The 25,815-nt window shown below is 45.7% G+C and overlaps 1 protein-coding gene across 1 annotated transcript in view; it reads right to left on the bottom strand.

Moving 5' to 3' along the window:
• The window catches only part of Igf1r (insulin like growth factor 1 receptor), a 278,425-nt gene that overhangs the window by 20,920 nt on the left and 231,690 nt on the right, over positions 1 to 25,815 (bottom strand). Inside the window, exons 7-15 of the mRNA XM_038313638.1 lie at positions 24,992 to 25,118; positions 23,292 to 23,530; positions 20,242 to 20,409; positions 19,912 to 20,116; positions 13,663 to 13,946; positions 12,020 to 12,156; positions 11,375 to 11,534; positions 4,973 to 5,075; positions 4,190 to 4,260 (exon numbers count right to left, since the gene is read on the bottom strand). Of these exons, the coding sequence (XP_038169566.1) occupies positions 4,190 to 4,260; positions 4,973 to 5,075; positions 11,375 to 11,534; positions 12,020 to 12,156; positions 13,663 to 13,946; positions 19,912 to 20,116; positions 20,242 to 20,409; positions 23,292 to 23,530; positions 24,992 to 25,118 (1,494 nt within the window). The remainder of the gene's footprint in view (positions 1 to 4,189; positions 4,261 to 4,972; positions 5,076 to 11,374; positions 11,535 to 12,019; positions 12,157 to 13,662; positions 13,947 to 19,911; positions 20,117 to 20,241; positions 20,410 to 23,291; positions 23,531 to 24,991; positions 25,119 to 25,815) is intronic.

Below are 25,815 nucleotides of genomic sequence, written 5' to 3'. Positions count from 1 at the left end.
AGAAACTCCAGAGAAAACTCCTCAGGCTTCAAAAGAAATGACAGAGGAGCAGAAGTGAGTGGGAGAACTGGAGAGGAGCGTGCTGCAGGAATGCTGTGTGTACCACGAGCACTGCCTGCCTGTCTGTTTCCCTCTGGAAGCTGCCAAGAGGTGGGAGCACATTTGAGTGACCAGGCTGCCCATCTCACAGCAAAGAAGGCAGAACTAGTGAGGACGGAGACTGTGCCTGCCTTGCCCATCTGAGTGGAAGGAGAACAAGCACATTGATGAAGGAAGAAACGGGGTAGGGGGTAATAAAACCACGGTGAAACTCTAAAGCTTAAAGCGCCCTGCAGACTATACGATGCCATTTAATCCTAGCACTGCTGCTGTGCTATTCAAGTGATTCGAATTACTGGAATACAAAATGTTTCTAAAAAAAAAATCAGCTTTATTTACAAGTGTTTTGCCTGCACGTGTGCACGCGCTTGCGTATGTATACATACAATGCCTGAGGAGGGAGAAATCCGCATCAGATCCCGTGGAACTGGAGGTACAGATGGTTGTGAGCTGCCATGGGTGCTGGCAATCACATCAGGGTCCTCTGGAAAAGTAGCCAGCGCTTTTTAACTTCTGAGCCACCCTCTTTAGACCCAGAATGTATAAATTTTTTTAAAATAGAAGTTTTAAGCATCTAACCGAAGAAACAAAACCAGACCCAGGGGTTGTAGCTCAGTAGGAGAATGTCTGTCTAATGTGGGAGAGGCTCAGGATCCCCACTGCAGGGGCTTTCTAGAGAGGCATGTGAGGTCTGGGACTGAGGAGGACTTAGTGGTGACCCCAGGCGTTTGGCCTGGACTCTGTAACCTCCGTGACCTCCCTGACAGGAACCTGAACAGAATTCTTTCTTCAGCTTCCACTGTTGGTTATATCTGTTCTGGTTTAAGAAAAAAAAAAAAAAAAAAGAACAGTTTTACGAAGAAAAGACGGCGAGAAAGAAAAGAAAAGCTAGTGAGAAATCATACACAACTTCAGTGGGTAGACGGAGGACTGAAACCATATTAAAATAACACATGGGATCTGTAAAAAGAATACTCATTCCACTAGAACCATCATCGAGCATGGCCACTGACAGCCCATCTAAAGGAGGATGGCCAGCGGATACTGCCTCGAAGTCAGAAGGAAGTCCTGGTTCAGAGACTTGGAAGGGAACTGTGGCTGTGTTTGCTTTGATGCTTTCAGATGCTGAGCTGCAGTTGGAAGCAAAAAGCCACTAGCAGGCTACCATAGCACATTCTAACATCCTCATATGACAGGCACTTACCTCTAAGTGATAACTGAAGGGAGGAATGTTTATTATAAATCTGATGTTGGGAACAATACCAATTTATATCCTGAAAGACCGTTACATAAACATATTGGGGTAGTCTAAATAGGAATGAACCCCATAGGCTCATAGATTTGAATGCTTGGTCATTAGGGAGTGCCACTACATGACAAGGATTAGGAAATGTGGCCTTTTTGGAGGAAGTATGTCCCTGAAGGTGGCTTTGGGGTTTCAAATGCTCCAGTGAGGCCCAGTGTCTTTCTCTCTGCCTGCTGCCTATGGGTCCTGAAGCAGAACGCACAGTTAACTTTCCAATACCATATCTGCCTGCATGACCACCGTGTTTCTAACCATGACAGTCATGGATTAAACCTCTGAAACTGTAAGCAAAGCCCAATTAATTGCTTTCCTTTTAAGAGTTACTGTGGTCGTGGTGTCTCTTCACAGTAACAGAACGCTGACTAAAACATCTATTTTGGGACAGAAATTCACTTGATAGTTCAGGCTTGACTTGAACTTGCTGCCCTTGAATTTACAAATTTTGCTGCCTCAACCTCCTCAGCACTTGGATTACAGGTGCATGTCAGTACACCTGGCTCCTATGCACATTTTTGTATCAGATCATTACAATGGCACACACAAGTCTGGTAATTTCTTAACAAGAACTCTGTCCTCCATCGGGCTTGGATAGCGTGTGACTCCGCAGAGGCTGATCTTGCTTAGGAGAGCATAGGAAACGAGGTCTTTATAATCTCTCAGTAAGGATGGGGGTCCGTCTCCATTTAGTATCTCCAAGGATCCAAGCTAGCTGTTAGTGAGCATTAACTATGTGGCTTGCCGTAGAACATGGAGTTAAAGCCAACCACATCCATTCCTTGGGAGGTCCCTGAAGCTAATGCCCTCAAACCCTTTTTCTAAATTCAATCCAGCAGCTGACTTTAGCCAGCATACCTCAGCTGTAGCAGGCAGAGTGGTTCGTAAGTGCACACAATGTTATAGGTGCTTGACAACAGCGACATGCAGATTAACTTGGGGGGGGGGGGAAGAAGTCTGTAAGCACCTCTGATCTGCAATGTGACTTTGTAGCTCTTTGAGGGAAATGACTCAGCTGTGGCTGGTGCTTGTCAAAAGGACAAATAAGTTCAGATGAGGTGACAATGTTCTCACCTGTTAGCCTGAGTGGCGATAAGTTTTTTTTCTTGCTTTGCTTTGAAGGACAGCAAGACTTATTTCTCTAGCCGCCCCCTCTCCCACACCATCGCTTTTTTTTTTTTTTTTACAAAAGCAGTTACTGGGCTGGACACCATGGCTGTATGGTTCAGCTACTTAGGAGACAGAGGTGGGTGTGAGGCTCACTTGAGCCCAGGAGTCTGAAGCTAGCCTATATAACATAGTAAGGCCCTGCCTCCAAAAAGGAAAGTTCTTTGTATAAACAGTGCACATGGGGCCTCTTGATTTTGCTTGTTTTCTTTCTTGTTTGCTTTTGGTGGTGTGGGGAGAAAGCCTGGGTTCTGGTAGGCAAATGTTCTATCACTAAGCTACATATCCAAACCTGTTTTGTTTATTTTTAAAGGAGGAAGATCTTTTCCATAAGTAACCATGCTCTTAAGTGTTGTGCACATCCTTCTACGGTATTTTCTATGCTTTACAGACACAGGCATATGCATGTATGCCTATTTAAAAAAATAACTCTGTGGGACCTTTGCTAAACAGAAATAACGTCGTTATTCTGCACCTGATTCAAATTCAGAGGGGCTGTTTTTGATTGGCTTCACTATAAACATAATTCAGTTAGAAATGATTAAAGAAACCATAGTAAAACCGTACAGATTTACACAGGGCTTTTACCCAAGTGTTTCTCTGTTTTTGTATTTGAACAGGAAAGCCAATCAGAATAATCCTGTTTCTTTTTCTCTTGCACATCTACTTACATTTCTACAGCAAGAAGGCGGCAGAACAACATTTCCCCTGAAGGCATCCACCACACTCACGCCCCTGCGCATTCCCTGCCAGACCTGGTAAGAGCTTCCCTCCTGCCCTGGCAACCTCACAGTTTTTCCAAACACTACATTATCAGAATTCAAGTGGAGGGGCTGGGGATGCCCCCTCTTCCTGACTTCCTACTGTTTGGTTGTATGAGCCTGAACAAGTCCTTCTCAGAGATTCTTTCCTTGCCTGCATAGGATAGGTGTGAGAAACGCTACAGGGGTTTAGCGAGGAAATGGGATAGTTTTTGGAAAGGCCACCAATTTAAGGATAGCATTACAGGACTTCTCCCCAACTTAGCTAAAACGTCTGAAGTTAGGCACTAGGTAATACAGAGACAGTTAAAAAGACAAAATAAGAAATAACCAGTAGGTACAATACAACCGAGGTTCCAAGTCAGAGCCGTTTAATTAAATGACTTTCATTTACTGCTAAGGTGAATATAAATGGGGTAAAGGCTGTACGACCCCAATCAGGACAGAATAGCAGAGGGGTTCCAAGATCATACATAGCTACATAGCCCTGACTGGTACGGGAAGAACTGGAGCCCGGCCCGAGCTGAAGCCACTCCGCTCTCCAGGTCAGCTGCAGCTCATCCTCTGACGAGGAGGATAGCAGTCAGAAGGTTTCTTTTACTCCTCTGTACCATTTCAAGCAATCGAGTGAACTAACTACCCCTAAGTACTTGCAGAGCCTGGTTTTCACTGGGACATCTGGGAGTCCCAGAATTTTTGACAAAGTCACTGAGTGTTAAAAATGTTATTAAGAGACTAAAAGGAAATGCTGTCAAAGGCAGATCACAGGACAACAGAACTTCAAAATTAAGCAAAACTTTTTTTTATCCAGGTAGTAACACCTAGAGTTCCCATATTCCCCTACCCTGGTCAGGATCCTTACCGTCAGCTGCGCTGAAATACTCGGGGTTCACAGAGGCATACAGCACTCCATTGCCCAACCTGCTGTTGTTTCTGTCAAAAAAGATGAAATCCAGGTCAACAACCCCATCTCTACACATTGCTGTAAACACTTTCATCTTTGTCTTCTTCCTGTTTCATGAGTTGTCTTGAGGAAGAAACAGAAAGAACGCTCACTGCTAATGGAACCCTTGGTCTGCATTCCTGATTCAGACCCTGTGGGCCAGCAGGTATCTGAGGTCAGGCCCTTCAGCTCCGTCGGTGGCCTCAGATAAGAGTTTTTAAAGAAGCATTCGTTTCTTTGCTTCACTGGAAATAACAAGGCTCCCCTGACAGAAGAGCCTGGAGAAGCTCTTCACAGGATAGGAATCTGTGCACCACTACAGCCAAAAAGGGAGAGATGGGAGCTGGCTGGTGGTGGCGCATGCCTTTAATCCCAGTACTTGGGAGACAGAGGCAGGAGGATCTTGGTGAGTTCAAGGCCAGCCTGGTCTTCAAAGCGAGTTCCATGACAGCCAGGACTACACAGAGAAATCCTGTCTCAAAAAGCCAGAAAAAGGGGGAAGATGGGTACTGAGAAAGAAGCATACCCCCTTCCTGTCGTTAATCATTAGAAAATATTCTTTTTGCCTCTGGAGAACATCCGACTAGGAACTCGGGTTGCCCAGTCCCCATAGTATTTTCCTCCACGGGTGATCTATGTTCAGCTCCAAACTGTCAAACCACCTGGCTCCAACTCTCGTCTTCTGCTGGCCCAGACACTCACCTCTTTCTATGGAAGACATACAGCATGATGACCAGTCCTCCCACAATCAGCAGGATGGCTACTGGCAGAGCGATGATCAGATGCATGAAGTTCTCATACGTCGCTGCAGAAACAAGGGGGAACAGGAAGATGTCAGGAGGTGAATAATTGGCTTGTCTTGCTTTTATCTACGGTTGGAAGTACGATAAAACCATTTCTGGAGAATGCTAGGAATCTTCAAGGTGTTGTCAAGACTAGCCCAGCAAACAAACTGAACCGTTCAGAGAAAAAGGTAAATAAATACGGACTGATATACTATATTCCCTTTAAGTACTGCATATTCTGAAATAATAGCTTGAATGACGGCCTGAAGACAAGTGATTTTCGTATGTAGTTTTGTGGAAGCGCACGTATTTCCTGAAGCAAAATGAACAGACTCTTACACACATACTAACTACTCACGTTATGCTGGTCTTTATGGAAGTTCCGTGGACAGCTTGCTCACCCCCTCCCCCCGCCCCCACACACACTGGATACTTCTTGCCAATGTTGCTCTGAATCTTCTACAAATAGGTGAAACAAATTCAAGTCTAAGACTATAGAGCTGGCCACAGAACTTGCTAACAGTACCCGTGTGGCAGATGATGGGCTCCAGTTCTCTAACTCTGAAACTTCTGCCAGACACAAGAACTCGGGATGCAGATAGGTAGGGCAGGAATGCACAAGGAAAAGAGGAGACAGGAAGACAGGGGATGCCCTCCAGGAAGAGTCTTTCAGCCTGTGTCTTGAGGGAGAAAGGTATGCTTTTCCTCAAGTAAACAACCTCCATGGGGGGAGATGTTTTACAGATGGTGGTTGACGAAGAGGTTTAGTACAAGGTAAATCGTTTTCCATTCTATTTTGCAGATTAAAAGCAGTCAGTGCCTAGGCAGTAAAGCCTATGAACCACAACAATGACTGGGGCTCAAGAGCTCTCCGAGTGTGTAACAGTGGCACTTAGACCTTGGGGCAACCAACAGCTGTCTAACTGGGCTCAAGACCTGCTCACCAGGAGGAAATTCTTGCCTGACACTGTAAACCTAGCCTATCTGTGACTGATGAGGTCAGAGACCCTAGGAAAGAACCTACTATTACTACTGCTTTCCTAAACTTGTATACGTCTAACTACATTCTGCATACTTCTGCTTACACCCACAGAGGAGTGCAGTCCTCATCAAAGAAGCTTGCTTTTTTTTTTTTCTTCCCAGAAGGAGATGGAGAGAGAGCATTAGAGAAAACTACAACTGGCCGAAATGCAGAGAACAGCAGACGGTGGGGTACCCATTTCCAAGGGATACATGTACATCGCAACCCCTACAATGAAGACTCATGGAACACTACAGTAAAGCGGGCGGGAAGACTCTAAGAGCCAGAGCCCCATGGTGTCTGCGGAGAGATGGTACCTTTTCTATGTAAGAGCTGCATACATAAAATGTCAACGACACGGCTACCTAAGTAAGACTTGCATAATGACAACGCTGGCTGACACACTTACGGGTTGAGGGGAAATCTCGTAAGACCCCACTGTTAGATGAAAAGCTACATACAGGCAATTAATGGCTACTAGGAGAAAGAGAATCAGTTTTATCCAGGCATAAGCTCCCCGATAGGTTATCCAACCCCAAGCAGTCAGCTAAACACATATACATATAGATAACACTAAATGGGCTTGGCAAGTTCTCTTTCTCTATAAATATGTATGTGTGTGTTGTGTAACAGCAACGATTAAAGAAGACAGACGGGGACATGGGAGGAGTCGAGGGAGAGGAAGGGGTGGACATGACGTAAGTACAGTACCGATTTAACACAGTACTGAGTAAATACAGTAAGAAATCCTCAAAAACTGCAGCTGAAGCATTAAAAATAAAATAGTAAAAAAAAGAAAAAGCACCAGTGAACTCTCTCAAGGCCAGAAGTAAACTGATCAGACTCACTCATGTACTGGGGAGACAGGTGTGTAGGGGGGGACAGTGGGGGGCCAGGCGCACTGCAAGGTCTAGGAGGAGTCAGGGGAACTTGCTATTCTCCCTGAGAATGTTGGGCATTGCTTATAAGCAAGATCAGAGAGCTGGCCAACTTTCCCGGGGTTGCACTGGCAAAGGGCAAGCCAAGTTCTCAAGTGAAGGCCTGGTCCTCCTGTAGTCCTTGCTCATAATGGCGGTGAGTACGGCAACAGAGAGGCCAGATACCAGATATTATGTATCAGAAAGAATCCGTAAGACTTCAATTAAAAATGCAAAAACAAACAAGCAAACGAAATGAGTGGCTGGAAAGAAGAGGATGCCCGTGAGAGCTTATCTTAGTGACCAATGGGGCACAGATACGGAACTAAAAGGACAGAGGTATTCAGATGGCAGCATCCCGGATTTCAGGTTAAGAAGCCCACAGTAACACCAGACACCCTGAAGACATGTCTACACTAGTACCGATGGGATGGCTTTGCAGGCTTTCCCTGCACTTGCTGGGTCACCCTGGCAACCTGAGTTCAATCCCTGGATCCCATGTAAAGGGAGAAGAGAACCAACTCAGAGCTGTCGTCTGACCTCTCCATGTGGACCGTGACATAAAAGCCCACAAGTGTGCACACCACACACACAACAATAGTAAATAAAAAATGTCTATTTGTAAAGGAGCTGGGAGCTCACTGGAGACATCTTCAGGGACTGTAAGTCACTCACCAGCATGGTTAGTATATAACTAAAATCTCTTTAGTCTTGAGCTATTACAAAAGCTGAATTTATTTCTTTGTTTTGTTTTGTTTTTCAAGACAGGGTTTCTCTGTAGCTTTGGAGTCTGTCCTGGAACTAGCTTTTGTAGACCAGGCTGGCCTCGAACTCACAGATATCCGCTTGACTCTGTGTCCAGAGTGCTGAGGTTAAAGGCGTGCACAACCACCACCAGGCTGATTTCATTTTTCATATGAAATTTCTTTTTAAATTCAATATCTTTCAAAAGGAGTGAGGTTTGGCACCTTCCAGTTCCTAGAAGTACTCCAAGGTATCACTGCTACTAGGAGCTCACACCGCAGCTTCTTCTGCCCCTCGGAGAGTTCTTGTTTTTCTATCACTGAGACCAGTGGTCAGGTTGTGCTGTGTTCTGAGTTTCCCATTTCAACAGGGACATGGAGAAACTGGAACACATCCAGAAGAACAAAACTGCTAGGAAACTCTGCAAACTGGTCCTCAAGAAAAGGCTGAAAGCCGAGAATATTTAATCTGGAGGGGAGAAATCTGAAGAGGAGTTTAATAGGACTCAAGCACATGGAGTTCCTTAGAAACAGCACGTGGTGGTGCAAAGCTTTCAGGGCATCCCTCTTCTGAGGACTAAACACAGGGAAGCACACTAAACCACAGCTGCAGAGTCTTGTCGGAACCAAGGAAAACGTCCCAGGAGCAGAGAGAGCTAGCATGCAGCTTCAACCCCTCGTCGGGTGTGCCAACTTCCACTGAAGAAACCCTATCAGAGGGCTTCGTAGACTCCCCAGTGCCACCCCAGTCTTGGTGTTACAAATGGGACGGCAAAGATTGATACAAGCATGCCCTCTCCTAAGGATAGCGAGGCTCACTCAGCTCCAGAAGCCAAGACTGCTACTTCAGAGAATACTACCTAGGTTGTGTGCTCTAGGAATAAGCAGAAGGCTGGGGAAGGGTTGGAGGGGAGTATGACCAAGCCTGGACAGATTCGCAGCAACAGCGGGGCTCTTCTATTGGTGTGGTGGCACTCTGTACTGTGGTCAGAGGGTAAATGTCCCCCGAAGACTTGGATGTTTAGGGCTTGGCAGACAGCCTGGGGCACTACTAGGAGGTAGTGGCAACCTTAGGAGGTGGATCTTGGAGGAAGTTAGGTCATTGGAAGGTATGAGTCCTTTGAGAGGACTCTGACACCTTGTCCTTTTCTTTAGGGAGAGAAATAGCCTTGCTTCATCATGTATTCCCGGCTTGTGATGTCTCAGCACAATCCAAAAGTAACAGAGCCAACTGACCATGGACTACAATCTCCAAAAATTGTGAGCCAAAAGAGATTTCCTCTTCCTTTAATTCCCTCACGCATTTGTCAAAATGAAGAGCTACTGTAACATCGCAACGAAAAATGAGCACATAAGTTAGCTATTGAGACCAGGCTACCTGGAATAAATGAGAAGATTCAGACTGTAACTGCCAGAATTCTCTACCTCATTATTCCTAAAACCTAAACCGAGGCCTGGCAGCAGCACATAAAAGAACCTTAGCTTACTGTTGATAATTCTATTCATCTCTGTCCTTTTGTTATCAATCACTAGGAGGATTTTTAAGCACATCTTTCAACACCTGGAAATGACTGGGTGGACTATCAGAGTTTTTAACCAACATAAAATTATATATATATTATACACACATATTTACCATGCACAACATATTCTTGAAGCATGTGTACATTAACTTAATTAACATAAGCATCAACTCACATCATAACCATTTTTGAGGTGATTAACACTTTCTCAGCAATAAAGACTGCTTTATTAATTATAGTTAACGTTACAATTCATCTCTTGGACTTATTCCTTCTATCTACTTGAAATGGTGTATCCTTTGACCAACACCTTGTAAGCTGAGTTCCCCGGGGAACCTGTGGGACTCTCGGTGAGCTCCCCCTTTTAGATTTACTTTACATGTAAGCAAGGTCATGTGGAATTTACCTTTCTGCACCTGGCTAATTTCATTCATGCACATGTGTTGTTGCAAGCATCAACATTCCCTTTGGTTAACAGATGAGCACTCAGCTATGGTCGTGAACCACACCTCACCCACTCCCTCTGGTTAACAGGTGAGCACTCTGCTATGGTCATGAACCACACCTCACCCACTCCTCTGCTGGTAGATACTTGGGTTATTTCCATTGTTTAGCTATTGTGACTAGTGCTGCAATAAGCAAGAGAATGAGCAACCCTTTGACACAACTGACTTCATTTCTCTTGGACGGGGATTGCTGGATCTGTTGAGACCTTGTTGGAATTGAGAGAAGACTGGTAGAGACACAGACACTAAGAAAAAAACAGTCCCCTGACCCAAGATTCTAGCCACCAACAAAAGCCAAGCTGAGATTCTGGTGGGGTACAAAAGAAATTCGCATTTGATCCTCTTGTATCATTTGTTCATATATTTTACATGAATATGAAACGATCTGAAAAAAAATCTGGTTTCCAGTAAGACATAAAAATGCACCATGTAAAAAAAATGCATTATGTACAAAATTTCACCAAACAAAAGTCTCAATTTTCAGGATCAAACAAGTATGCGGCCCTTGTAGTTAATCATTTCACAACATTTAGCTTTACATATGATATCGCCGTATAGAATAGCCTTCTAAGAATCCTGTCTTCTCAGTGGTTTGAGTGAAATTTGTAACATGATCCACCAGCCTCTGGGGAAAACAACGAACACAGTATCTTTCACCGTATCCTGGAGGATGAAAAGCACCATCTGTTTTTTCACCACTGGACAGATGAGGGGAGGAGAATGCCTCTGCCTGGGATGCTGTCCTGTAGATTTCAGTCCTAGAGCAGGGAAACCAGCCGATCCCTGGGTTTCTTTCACCTTATGATTTCTGAGCGTTGGCTCTGAGCCCTAGCTGGTTTCACTGACTAGGCAGGAGATGGAAATGTTCAACTCAATGTTTTTGCAAAACGCTTCTACACATACGCCAGGGTGAAAGCAAAGTTATCTTCTAGCTCCCCAGAGGTGTACCACCCTCTTCTAGTTGGTCACATGGGATAAGAATCCAAGGTTCACCATCTTCCCAGGCTGAGATCCCAGATGACACACACTGGCTCCTCAGAGTGACTGTGTCTGAAAGCTGCCCAGCTCGTGTGTGTGTGTGTGTGTGTGAGAGGAGAGAGAGAGAGAGAGGGAGAGGGAGAGGAAGAAGGAGAGGGAGAGGGAGAGGGAGAGAGGGAGGGAGAGAGAGAGTGTTTCCGTCCCAGGCTGAGATCCCAGATAACACATACTGGTTCCTCAGTGTGACCATGTCTGAAAGGGGCCCAGCTCTGTTGTGTGTGTGTGGGGGGCACAGATGGTGCACACCAGTGGTAAATGTCAAAGCTCTTCCTTTATGCCTTGCCACCTCATTTTTCAAGACAAGGTCTCTCATTGACCCCAGATCTCACCAATGGGCTAGACTAGCTATGTCAATTCCCTAAACAACAAGGTTACGGAAGCATATAGTGGTGACTACTGTCTTTGATGTGAGGGATCTGAACTGAGATCTCCAAGCAGGTACATTTTGCCTAATGAGCCATCTCCTCAACCTGACCAGCTCTGTGCTAACAGAAAAGCAGACAACTTCAGAAGCCCCGTTCTGGCCCAGCCAGCGTTTGGTTTTACCATGCATTCCCCTCATAAGACTTACTCTTGGCTGGGACATAGAAAAACACAGGATCTGTCCACGACCCATTGCCAGAGAGAGAGGTGGCTTGAATACGGGCTGTATAGTTCCCAGGGTTTAGCCGGTTAAGCTTGGCCCCTCCATACTTCCTGTACTCCTGTCTGGACACACATTCCCGCTGATCCTACGGAAATAAAACATAAGTGTTAATTTCCTACAAGCGCGAGGTCTGACACCTGCTAGTTCGTCACCATGGTGGTAGCTCCAGCTGCCCAACATCTGCCTAGCGATCGTCCAGGTCATTAATATAAAGGAAGAAATGACATCTGTAATGGTAGTCTTCAGGTGGCACATGGAGAACTCTAATCAGTCATGTTTGTAATCGAACAGAACCCCAGAGGAATGAAAAGTTATCAAGATGTGTTTCATCTGTGGCACAAGGTCTACCTACAACAAAACTGTAGGTGAATTATAGGTGAAGGACAGCCGGCTCCCTGTACTGTGGTTACTGCTCTACAGTGCCTGGGTTTCTGGGAAGACCCAGATCTTCACTGACTGATCGTCTTTGTGCTGTCTGTTCAGCGAGCCCACAGAGCAGTGACATGCAATAGCATGTGCTCTCAGGGCCGACAGAAACATACACAGCGCAGGCCACAGTCCCTGCCTTACCTCAACTTGCGATCCGTACTTTATTTCATACATGAGGATCAATCCGTTAGGGTTCTCGGGTTCTGGCCACTTTAAAAAGATGGAGTTCTCAGGTCTTGGCTCCCAGGTCACTGGTCCAGGAATGTCATCTGCTCCTTCTACATAAGGATGTAAACAAGCAGACAAATTAGGTTTGGGTCTCCAGAAAGGATAGGCTCACATGAGAGTGACTCTTCCCCTAACTCATATACATGCAGGACTCTGCACAGGGACATCGTAGGGGTCCTCTCGAGATGGCTGCTAGCACAAGGCAGAGGATTAGGACTGGACATGCCTGATGACCTGTCATCTCAAGATGCCACAGCATCTTCCAGGAAAATCTGTGACTGAGTACAAGTAAACACTCCTGACAAGCTAAGTCACTTTCTCCAGGTCCATTTTTTTTCCTATCTAAAGAAAAATGAATCTTCAAATCCAGCATCCCTGAAGGAGGGCAGTGAGTTTCAGGGTGCTCCAGTGAGGCTCCAGTGGTGGCACCCACTCTCTTCAGCCCACCTCCTCACAGCAACTGCCACTCCCATATGGGAGAAAGGACCAATCACAAGGCTGGCCTTGGAGGCAGCTGCCAGGAAACCTGTGCTCAGAACTAGGAAGCCACCATCCCTTCCAGCTCCTGCTGGCCTTACTTCGGAAACCGAGGCAGTGAACCAAAGTTGTTAAAAGTAACAGCTAAGAAAGGCCCTGGGAGATAAGCTGTTCTCTGTCTTTTCTACGAGGACTGGGAAACTGAGGCACAGGAGGCTAAGGGCTGCATGTGAGTGCCAGAGTCAACTTCAGTAGGTCCTTCTCCCCCAGTTCCCATCATCCTTTGTTCTTCCCAGTGCTTGATACCTTTTCCAGAAATGAGAAGTAGGAGTTTACCCACCTTGAAAGACAGGAGAGTGGCCATCTGGGTGACAGGAAGTATCTAATTTACAAGGGAAGAGGGGGCAAAAAGGAGGCCCACAGGCTGTTCTCGTGGATCATTGAGGATCAATGATTCCTCTGAATCAAGGTAGCTGCTTTTCTTGGGAACTGGAGTGCCCCCATAGGTCTGTGGTATGCTAAGAAGGCCTCGTATTCTTGGTCTCCAGCCCTTGGCACTACTGACAGAGGTAGACCCTTTAGAAGATGTGACTCACTGAAAGGGGTCAGGGCATCAGGGAGCTGCCATTGAAGCAGCCTTTTCTCTCTCTTCTCCATGGCTGCCACGAGGGGAATAAGTCTCCTTTGCCATACACTGACAATGTGATCTGCGGTTTCACTACAAGCCCAAAAGCAATTAGGCAAGTGCTTCCCAAACACTGAGTCTAGAATAAACCTTTCCTCCTGGTAAGATGATTATTTCAGGCATTTTGTGATAGTGATGGCAAGCTAACTCCCTCAGCTGTGCACAGAGAGGAAGGGGCTGTGCGAGCACACCATGTGAACCAAGCATGAACAGGAGCTCTGAAGGAGGCTTGTAAAGACTTTCTCAAGTGAGTCTAGGATGGGAGCTGGTGCTGGGAACACGCCCTCTGTTCCTTAGGCGCCTGATGGACAAGGTTGTTTACCAATGACCACACATTCGTAGGGCTGAATCTACGGGCTGTCAGCCTCTCCCACGAGGGCGAAATGCGGCGTACCTGCAGGCATGGTTCTCGCAAAGACGAAGTTGGAGGCGCTGCAGCCCAGCTTCTCAGCTTCATGGTTGCAGCTGTGGATATCGATGCGGTACAAAGTGAAAGGCCGGAGGTTGGAAATGACAGTTCTCTCCTTGTTATCCACCCTGCTCTCAAAGAAAGGGTATTCTGTCTCGAGTTCTTCCGGGTCTGTGATGTTGTAGGTGTCTGCCACCGTGGTGTTCCTGCTTCGGCTAGACATGGTGGTGTTGGCCACTTGCATGACATCTCTCCGCTTCCTTTCGGGTCTGCAAGGAAGAAGAAGGTCAGGTAGTAAGCGTTATCAGCTTCCTTTTCTTTTCTATGGCCAGGATGGACGTAGCAGAAAAGGAAAATCCTAACCCTTGAAATAAACAAAACTCTTTAGGCTCCTTGGATGAGAACCAACAAATAACAAGGGGACTTCCTTCTCCAAGACCCATCTTGCATTCTCTGTGGCACCCTCAGAAACACCCACATTCACACCTACACCCACACAAGTGGTCCTTCGATGTTACTGGGAAACAAGGCATCAGCCATTCTTAGCCAGGCATTGTTCTGTTTCACCCAACCAACAGTGCTACTTGGTCAGCCCTGATGACTGAGTATTGGATAGGATAAACCAAATCGCCTCAGTTAAGATTGATTGGGTGAAAGGTGAGGTAGCTCAGGCCTAAGACATATGGGGCAGAAGGGACCCAAAGGCCTACAGTAGTAGCTTCCTTGATTGTCTCTGAAATGAAGATGCCCCGGTTTGAGCAGCTAGCAAGTACCTAAAATCCCAGGGTTTTTCCTGAGGAACAGGGGTTCCTACTGATTGATGCCCACAGTCCCTAGTATGCATCACGGTATTGGAGGTCCACCTTGCTTTGCTTCTCCTTTAGCAGTGGGTACCTGTGCCCTCCCGATATCTTCCTTGTGAAGGGAGTGGAGCCTCAGCCATTGACTTATGTTGGCTTGAGAAACAACATAAGAACATCAAAAAAGATGACTGGGGCTCCCTCTGCCTCCAGAAACCTTCATCAGGCCTGTTATAATCAGGCTTATAACACCAATAAGAACAGAGGAAATAAAAATACAACATCACACAAGCACCCCTATGAGGTATACACCACCTTCAGGCTAGCTGTGGGTGAATGGTGGGAAAGCTAGGTGCTGAAGCTATTCCTGCAGTGCTTGGGACTGAGCAAGGGATGAGATCACCAGGTGAGATGCAGTCCACCTAGTAAGAACATTAAGAGTGCAAGAGAACAGGAGGGCCCAGAATAAGCTCACCAGTCTCCGTGCAGGAGAGCCCAGCAGAGAAGAGCAGAAGTACAAATACAGAGGGAGACACCTTGGAAGCCATGCTCCAGGCCTGTGGATGTTGCCTAAGCCAACATCTGGAAGGGTAAGGGAGAGAGCCAGAGAAAGGGCTGCATGCTCCCCAGTCTACTCAGCTGACAGATCTGCAATCAAGCCACAGTTCTTTGCTCGGTGCTGACATGGCAGGCCCCACTACAAGTATCTAAACTGCCCGTGCAGGACCTCATCTCAAAACTCAGGAATGGGCATTTGTTTTCCTGATGCTGGAGAAGGAAGAGCAATGAAATGAGAGCACTAGTCTACCATGCTCACACCCTGAAAACCAACCCTTCAGCAAACCACCTACCTTCCTGGAAGGAAGGAACACGACCCCTCCCCCCAGCGCAGGGAGACATTCAAAACAGCACTAACACGTTTCCTGCCTCCTTCTCTTTCAAGACCAACACAACAAAACTGTGCCTACAAGTAAAAGTTGTTTGTATTTGGTTTATTATTGAAGAATGATGTTACGTCCACTCCCTGCTTTGTAACTGGGTCACAGGACCAAGCACACTCAGCAGTCCACTCATTTGTAAACACTATACTTTTCCAAACTGCGTAGCAGTTACTGTGGATACAGAGTCAGGACTAGGGAGGGAGGCAGTACAGGCACTAGAAGACTGGGGATGATATAAACAGAGTGGCCCAGATTTGTCAACAGCTACATGTCAATTGGGGTGACTAACAGCACACTTAATATTATATCCTTCCGGAGTCTTTGATGGAGTTGAAGAATAGATAGTTATAATTATAGTTTTCCTTAGTTATGATAAAAGATAAAGTAGGTATAAATGTTGTAACTGTAATTCTTGCTTGATACCTGTTTTGCTATATGTAATTTTACTATGTTAAAGTTAAAACCTTCCCTTTTATTTAAACACAAAAATGGTGTGGGAAGTCCTTCTGTATATGTCTTGATTTTATTGGTTAATAAATAAAGAAACTGCTTTGGCCTATGATAGGGCAGAATAGAGCTAGGCGGGGAAAACTAAACTGAACATTGGGACAAAGAAGGTGAAATCAGTGAGACGCCATGGAGCCACCAGAGGAGAAAGACACCAGCTGCCAGCTAGAACCTTGCCAGTAAGCCACAGTCACAGCCACATGGTGATACACAGATTAATAGAAATGGGTAAATCAAAGATTTAAGAGCTAGCTAGCAATACGCTTAAGTGACTGTCCAAGCAGTGATTTAAATAATATAGTTTCTGTGCGATTATTTCATGGTCTGGGCAGCCGGGAACAAACAAGTGCGTTTCCCCTACACTGTACTGTTAGTTTTCCTGACTACAAGAAATAACCTATTACCATTGGAGAAGCTTGCCTTTCTTAACATGTCAATGCTTTAGTGACATAACTCGAAATAATAAAGATAGTGGCCTACAGAAGTCATTTACCAAAGACCAAGTTCATGAAGTAACATAATATACACTAGCTTCCATTCTATAAACACACAGGCAGAGTCAGACACTGCAGACGGACTCAATCTGACTTATTTGCCTTTAGCCCCCAAATAAACCGTGCCTAGAATGACATGAAAGAAGGAACAGTCTTTAGATGATTCAGCTGTACCACTACAAGAGACTCCATGACTCATTCCTGTCACCTAGGGTGCTCCTTTACAGGGGCCCTGTTACAATGTGTATGGATGCCAGATCTATGCCTCGGTGGGAGGCAAAAACCAGAAACAATCCAATCAATCCAAACCAAAACCCAAAGAGCTAGGTGTGGTGACACATATCTACACATTGGGCTTGTTTTAGAATGGAGAAGCCAGGCTGTAAGACAGGGTGACAGCATTTAGCACGCAGGATCTGGCTGTGAGTACAAATACCTCATTCACATCTAGGTCAACCACAGCTCTGCTGTCCCATCTCTTAACCTAGTGTTGCACACTTAATGATAACCACAGCAGCAAAAGGGATGTCATCTGAAAACAACTGAATGTTAAGGGGTTTCTGCTATGGATTGTTGGATGTTTGGTCACCAGGGGGGGTAGCAGCACAGAGAAAGGGGCCTATTATTAGGAGATCCAGATGTGACTGGGTGGTGTTGTGAAGAAGGTTCAATGCTGGTCTAAACAGGAGTTGTCAGAAAAGCAAAACACTAAGCTCTCAACTTCTGTCTGACTTAAATTCTCTCTGTCCCACAAGCACTTCTGCCATGATGCCCTGCGACACAGCCAAGGATGCCTTCATCACAGCAGAGCATATGCCGGCTCTGTGTTCTTCTCTCTCTAAAACTGTTGAGCGATACACACTACCAAAGCATCAGATAGTTTGTCAGCAACAACAAAAGAACCGATAATCCCTCCTCACAACCTGAACCTCTGGCAGGTGCCTAACACGTGTAAGGTGAAGAAGTCCTGGATTTGACTGTCACCAGTACAGTGTTGGGAGAGGGACGTCCTGCCTGGCCTCCTTGGGACACTGTACTTGGGAACTCTTACTAGCTGAGTGTTGGTTTGGGTGGACTGGCCCACACAGACAACCCACTGAAAGGAAAGAGATTTGGTGCTGGAGAATGTAGGGCCAAGACCTAAGACTCAAACTGTCAGTAAATTAATTAGGACAGAGAGGTCACTGCATCTAGTTTTTAAACACAACTGACTTCTTTCCTGCCTTTTGGCTTTCAAACTCAAGGAAACATATGTGATACACAGGGAACACGGGTAAAAAACAGTAGTGCATCCTGACCCACAGAGCTGGCGTCAACAGCAGCCCAGCAGCCTTCCAACCACGAGGAGCTGAGGTCATTGAGGCAGGTGGGAGAATGCGTAGCCTGTGAGAAGAGGGGAGGGGAAGAAGGCTGCCAGGGATCTAGGACTTCTAGTCTCGGAAGGACTGAGGCCTCGAGAGTTAACAGGTCTTTATTTTTTATTCTACTGACTTCAGAGTGAGATGGCTATCTTTGACGATTTCACAAATATCAAGAAGTCATTTTAAAAATCCATTTGCGGATACAATCCAAGAAAGGCACTAAAGACAGAGTAACAGCAGGATAAACAGCCGCTAAGGGCTTGTGGAACCTCGAGGGGAGAAAACAAGCCCAGAGCTCTGGAGGCAGCTGAGGTACTATAGGGACTGGGGTGGGCACCTCACTGGTCTGAACCTAGCTGTCCAACCAGTTTTCAGCCTCCAAAGTTGTACACAGCCTTTCAGGAAAGCCCAGGGTCATTTCCTTAATCTCCTTCCCATATATCACTTCGGCAGCACATATGCTAAAAAAACAAACACAACTACCGTGCTCATTATTTTAACTGTCATAAAGTAAATCGGTAAGTTAAAAAAAAGCGACCTCTAATACAGTGTTTAACTATTTTAAGTATGTGACTTAATGTCATTTGGCTACAGTGAAAATGTGCGACCCTTGTCACTGCTTCCTAAAGATTGCACTGCCTTAAACAAAAACTCTATTATTAAAAAATGATCACCTGTTTTCCTCTGTATCCTGCTCTCACCCCCTAATTTGCCACATGTCTCTTCTATTTCATACACATAAAACCACACAGCTTTTATTCTTTATTGTCTAGCTTTGTTTCATTTTTGATGGAGTTTTCAGGGCTTATGCATGTTATATCATTAGTCAGAATTTCTTTCTGTTTTATAGTTGACTAGGATTCCATCGAATGGCTATGCCACCATTTGTTTATCTAGCCATGTACTGATGAACAACTGAGTTTTTCCTACTGCTATTATTGGACTTTTCCTTTCTTCTATAAAAAGAAAAATTAATACATTTACTTCCGTCCTCCCTACCCCACCCAGCATGAAGGTAGAGGTCAAAAGACAACTTGTATTTCTTCTTCCACCATATGGTTCTGAGGACTGAACTCAGGGGTTTAGGTTGAGGAGGAGCCCGGTGCCTTTCCCCATTGAGACATCTTACTGGTCCCTTTTTCTAGTTTGATTTTTACTTTGCGGAAACTGAGGGTAGAACACAGGAGCAGAGGGAGTTCTTGGGACAGTGCTCCATTCGACTTAAGAAACCTGATTAAAAGGGACACATCGAGTACCCGGCTGTTTTGGAGTTGGGTCCCTTTGTCCCCATTAACTTTTTTTTAATGTCTCTTAGTTCAATTCTATTATTGTCTGAGAATAGATATTGAATAATTTCTTAAAACAAAACAAAAAACTTGTTAAAGTGTTTTAGAGCCCAGAACATGATTTGTCTTGTTGATATTTATTGTGATATTGAATGAACTATACTATAGTTATCTATTATATCCAGCTGATTAAAGGTGGTATTATATTTGATTATATTCTATGCCTTTTTAGACTCACCCATTTGGTTACAGAGAAGTTGAACTGTCCAGCTAAAGGGACTTCATTCCCATATTGCTCCTTGAAATTCTATATAATGAAGTTGATTGTTGTATTTTTTCCCTGAAGTTTGGTCCATTTGGCTCCATATATTTTGATATCATCATTGCATGCATGTACATTAAATATTTTATAATTTAAAAAAAAATAAATAAAACCAACTCTGATTCTAGGTCCTGCTGAATCACTCCTTCTCAGCCAGGCTGAAGGAGTCAAAGGACAGAGGAGGAGAGGGCAGAGATGGGCCCAAACCTCAGCTTTTCCCTTTACTGGCTTCTGCAAGGACAGTCAAGTGATCCAGGCAGCGTTTGGTGAAGATGAGGGAGGCGATGCAGCTGAGGTGTAATCCTCACGCACACGCCCCCTCCCCTCCTCCTGCGATGTGAGTCCTGGGCCCCTTCCTGCAGGGCTAGCCTTTCTAGGAGCTCTGCTCACCACACAGGCATCGTCTTCTCTTGCACCCTTCTAAGCTGGCTCCATGTCGTGCTCCTACCTCGCAGTGGGGGAATTGAAGAGATGGGACTCACTGAATAGCACCAAACGCAGCACTTCCAAAGGGGACACTCACCTGGGCACGAAGATGGAATTGTGAAGGAAATTCTCAAAGACCTTGCGGTACTCAGCCTCTTCCTTTTCAGCCTGCTTCTCGGCTTCAGTTTTGGGACAAGCACAGCAAGGCCCTTTCTCACCACCACACACTTCTGTCTTGGGGTTCTCGGTTACCTCTTCCACATCGATGGTGCCATCCGCATACTTTCTGATGGGTATTTTGTCTGAAAAAGAACGGAGTGGGGATGAATGCCAAGCACGATGTGCTAGTGAGCACTGTTCAAGGGGAAGGAGCCGAGCAACAAGCCGGCTCACTGGCACTCGCCTGCCCACTGCTGGCCCAGCTCACCTTTGGAACAGTAGTTGTGCCGGTACAGATAGCCATCCTGTGGCTGCCGCTGCCACCTCACAATGTAGTAACTCAAGTTGCCATTGGGCAGAGTTGGGGGGTTCCACTTCACAATCAGCTGAGAAGAGGAGTTTGATGCGGAAAGAACATCTAGGGGAATGGAAGGAACTGGAAATACGAACAAAGGACATTTCAGAAAACAGCCTGAGGTGGAGGTTATCAGGGACTCAATGCAAATCAACAGGAAGCTGCAAGTCTGACCTGGCCACCAAGATAGCAACAGGGCCGGCAGAGCACAAAGTGAACCAGAGCCTTGTTTAGGAAGAGCATTAACTGGAATGCCAGCCTTCTCTTCAGAGCAGCATCTGTTCTCAGATAATCTCTGCGCAAACACGCGTGGTTCGCAGAGCTGGACTGAATAGACTGTAAGCACACAGCCAGGGCTAAAGGGGACTTTTAAAACCCACAGTTAATTCGTACGTGGCAACTGCCACTTCTCTAGTGTGTTTTAGCAAATGGCAAACTGGACTCCACAGGACTTTATCTTTGATTGCAAATTTGAATCTCTGACAAAAAATGACAGGGAGACAAAATGCCAAGCGGAAGTAAGGGCTGGGAAAGAGTAGGAAAGAGTATGGGGCAGTGTGTGTGTGTGTGTCTGCGCCTGTATGAAAGAAATGGTGGAACAAGGAGCATGGAGTCAAAGATCCTGTAGGCAAGCTTCTGTGGGATGGCTAGGCCATGATGCTGGGAAGCCACTACACATGAGCCCTGGTTTTATACAAAGTCCTCTGTTACCAGGAAGAGGAGCTCAATAATCTAAGTGAAGCTTACTCACTAACGATGCGCAAACTCAAAACGCAGAATTGATTTAAAGTAAAAAGGAAAACACCCAGGACTACTGTCATGTTCTCAGTGGAGTTCCTATGGCAAAGTCAATGCTACAGCCAAAGTACTCCCTAACCTCAACACACACACACACACACACACACACACACACACACACACACACACACACACGATCATGGTATATCTCTTAAGCATGAGGTCCAAACAAGCTGTTTTTAAATCTGAAAGGTGAAAACAGGTCATGCTGGCTAGTTTTATGTCAACTTGACATAATGAGAGGAGGGGAACTAAATTGAGAAAATGCCTCAAGACGATAGTAAGACAGAGCTATAGGCATGCCCATAGGGTATTTTCTTAATTAGTGACTGATGGGGGAGGCGCCAACCCTGGGCTGGTGGTCCTGGGTTCTATAAGAAAGCAGCCTGAACAACCATGGGGAGCAAGTCAGTAAGTTAGCAGCACTTCCCCACAGTTCTTGCCTCTGCTCAAGTTCCTGCCCTGGTTTCTTAATGACAGACTGTGATCCAGATATGTACGTCAAACCCTTTCCTTGCCAGGTTGTTTCTGGTCGTATGCCACATCAATAGAAAGCCTAACTAATTAACACTTTGGGATGTTTGAAATGCTCAAGACCCTGAGAACTGCTGAGGGGCAGCATGTTGGGAGAGCAGGACTAATGCTAACTTTTGCTAAGAAAATATAACCACGTGATGCCTGTTCCCTTAAGGTTTCCCAAAAATATTCCTCAAACAGTTTATTACTAGATGGTTCACTGACAGGCTTCCCAGATCACACTGGTCCTGAGCACTTGTGAGGAGAGGGGCCAAAATGCAGTTTTTAATATTTAGGAAGAAGAATCAGATTTCTTAAGGATCTGCTGTTAAGAAGAAATTACAATTACACCCCCCCCCCAAATCTGCTGCAATGATTCTCTGGGAACTGTTACTCCCAAATTTTAAGATAAGAAAATGAATGTATTCTGCTGCACTTGAAAATCCACAAAATCAACCCAATCCCAGTACCAGGAGCCTGTGGAAAATTCAGTTCTGCAGGGTCAGCAACCTGATTGTGACAGCTATGGGGTCACCAAAGTGGGGAGGGGTTGGAGAAGCAAGGGCATGTGAGCTCTATGTTATTTTTAAAATTTTCTCACTCTGCTATCTTATGCTTACTTTGTGCTGGTCTGGGGTACTTTAGCATGTGTTACTCACTGTACAGAATCTGTTCTCAGTGAATGTGTACCCGTGCTGTGGACCGTGTGTGCTCCTTACCCTACAAATCACTGTGTGGAAACCCTAGCCTTCAAGTGTTGGGGCTTTGCAAAGCGATTAGGTCATGAGGGTAGAGTTTTAATCAACAGAATTAACACAGAAAGAAGGTCAGAGACTCCCATGTGCACTCTTTCGGGCATGTGAGGACACATCAAACAGATCTCTATGAGCCAAGAAGTCAGCTCACACCAGACACAAGATGCCAACTCTTTGATCTTGGGCTTCCCAACCTCTGGAATGGTGAGACGTATGTTTCTTTGCTTTGTAAGCCAACTCAGTTTGTGACATTTTTCTTGTAATAGCCTAAATGTATTAAGACTGTCATTATCTTTACAATGAAATATATCTTTCTACCTCTAGTGTTTGCATACAAATTCACACAAATGTTCACTATTTCTAGGTTTTGGAGTTGGGGAACTAGCACTTAAGCATATGAAGAGAAGATAAGGAGGAATCAGTCAATAGTCCCTTCTTGGCTATCACAATGCTCTAAGCCTATTAGTTTTGTAGGCTTTATTTGCCTGCTGAAAATGCTGATGGCTACTGAATAAAGATAGAAAATCAGTAAGCCACTAGAGGCAGGTGGTACGCAGGTCAGCATCATTTTAGGTCCTAGAAGTCGGCATTAAAACAGATGAAAACAGACATAGGTAGCTACATGCTGGGCATTCAGAAAGAAACCATCTTACAACCCTGGAGGACACGGGCTCATTAGCATAGAGCAGAGAGATAGATGCTTAAGATGGTACCAAGTCCAGAAAATGGCCCAGGAGAATTTAAGGTGTTAGCAGCGAAAAGACTATAATACAGTGTTAAGCAACAACAAGCATCTCATTGCTGGCCCTAGAGCCATATTGTGCCCATTTAACTATAGCAAGCTTATTAAAAAGTCAGGGAATTGGGGGTGGGGCTTATCTAGTGCCTGGATACCTGATGCGTTGGTGCGAATGTACAAGATTTCACTTTTGGCCCCACGGATATGGTCATTTTCCACCATGGTGAGGGTCACAGCCTTGACATAAACGGCATACTGGGTCCAGGGCTTCAGCCCATGCAGTAAAATGCCAGGCTCCCCCTCCTTGTTGGGAGGCAGGTCCACATCCACCATGTTCCAGCTGTTGGAGCCACAGGCATCCTGTCCGTCGTATTCTGTAACGTTTTTAAAGGGTCTGAAAGACAATCGACGGAGAAGAGAGAATGTTGAAGGGCTCTGTCACCACAGCTCTCAAGAAACCTCCCCAGGGGCTGAGCTTGTCACACTGCCTATAATGGGAGCTCCAAATAAAACTCATCAACAATTAGGTTTCTATACAAGAATAAAATCAAGCATCTGGACTCGGGGGCTCACCAGCTATGAACCACAGAACTGAACAGGCAGTCGCAGAGACAGCCAGTTCTATATTCACAGGGACTGAAAATGCTGCTCCTAAGACTTGCAGATGCTGACTTTCTTCTGAATTAGAACAGTTTTTTTTTTTTTAAATAGGAAAAAAAATCACTGCTGTTTAACGCAAACATTGGATACTGATAAAGGATAACTTTTGAACAAAAACTTTCTTACCCCCCCCAAAAAAAAGTTTCTAAAATATAAGTTGATAATAGCTGGCTTTGATGCTTAAATATCTCATAATACTCAAATATTTCATTTCCTGATTGTCTCAGAAAGTGGCATTAGTGAAATCACCAGGTAACTGTGGCAGTGTATTGGCAGCACTTTCAAAGAGGAGAGAGAGGGTTTTGCACAGATGCATGGTGGGAGGGTGGGTGGGGCTTTATGAGATGAAAGGGCTGCTGGCCATTGGCTTCTGAAATTATGTTAACAGACCTGTGAACAACCACAAAGAAAGATGGGGGAAGCTCCATTCCTATTTCCCTCGGGCTATAACAGTTCCCAGGACCCTAGTTCAAGCAGCAGCGAAGGTACCAGCTGCTGCCATGGCACCTTTGCTTCTGGGAAAATGGATGACCGTGTAGACTGGGGAGACCACCCGGACACAGGAGGCCAAGTGGGGTGATGGAATGACTCCAAGAGTTGCAACGTGAAGCAAGTCATGACTGCATAGGCAGGAAGATGCCACCAGTACTGGGGAAGTCTTGGAAGACCCTGGAAACTGTTAACACGGAATGGTCCCCCTCCATTCTTCTTTAATGCTAGAGGGCTCATGACTCAGAGCAGAGTCTGGGCAAGGCCTTGCACACATAGAGTGAATGGAAGATACTGGATCAGTTCAGGGTAACCTCAGTGAGAGCAGTGTAGCCTATGGCGTACTTCGGGAACAGAGGCTAAACCGGTATTTTAACCAAGCCCACATTATAGCTTACGACAGTTTGGATGGATCCAATTCTCTTAATTCAGTCCTTTTTCCTTGGGTTGAACTTGATCAAACACCAATACCTTATAAACAAAGAAAGGCCTGAAAGTAATACTCTCCTGACTAGTTGCCACAGGTTGGGACAGTGTCATGTGACAAATAGAGAGGGTATGTGAGGAAGAAGTGGTCTCCTGGCCTGATTCTTCAAAGGAAATTCACTGATTCCCTATTCAGCCAACCCATACAACAACCAAAGGCCTGGTCATCTCCACCCTCAAGCTCCATACCAGAACGACAGGCACAAACATAGGAACTCACGCCTCCTTGTAGTAAACTGTGAAGCTGATGAGATCCCTGTAGTCTGGGGGCCGGTACCGGTGCCAGGTTATGATGATGCGGTTCTTTGAGGTGGTGGTAGATGTGAAACGGAGAACGTCACTTTCACCTGGGGCACATAAAGGCACATCTGTGAGGGACAGAGATCCATGCATCTCTACAAAAGCTGTGCACTACCTTTCCTCTTTCCTGAAGCTGGTCGTCCACACTAAGCTCTGTCTGCATTAGTAGGAAGTTTTCTTAGTTTCCATCAAGGGTCCAAGCGTTTCACCAGGGAGTTCCTGTGGGCTCCTCTTTCATTACGCTGGTCACCAGCCCAGAGAATGGGGCATGGACCTGTAATTGTCCTTAGTGAAAGGTGGCTTGACCTTTGAGATCATCTATAGACGTTGGCTGCTAAAGGGGAGCTGGTTAAACGACAGCATATCTGTAGGCTGACCTGACAGGACACAAGTGCCCTGCAGGTGTGGACATCTGCTGGCTTCTGTAAAGCCACCAAAAGGAGCGTATCTTAATCTGAACATGACACCAAACTAGCAGGCTAGAAGACCTCCTTGGAGTGCTGTAGCAGGAACGCAACTAGGCGGGCAATGTCTTGGGCAAGCCCTGTGATCTGTGGGAGGTGCACCCTGGCTGTGAGGTACCAGGCACCGAGCCTGCACTGACTTCAGCACTCTTATTCTGGCTGCAAAGGTTGGAACGGATGGTCAACACTTTGCGGGACGCTCAAAGCTCTCCAGCGAGCTGTCCTCGGGTCCCCAAACTGCCTGCCGTTAACTGTCACACTAATGAGCTAAAGGCAAGAG

This window comes from Arvicola amphibius, chromosome 12 (genome assembly GCF_903992535.2).
Source record: "Arvicola amphibius chromosome 12, mArvAmp1.2, whole genome shotgun sequence".
Lineage (NCBI taxonomy): Eukaryota > Metazoa > Chordata > Mammalia > Rodentia > Cricetidae > Arvicola > Arvicola amphibius.
Note: the sequence above shows the minus strand (reverse complement) of the source record. Positions and strands in the feature narration are given on the sequence as shown.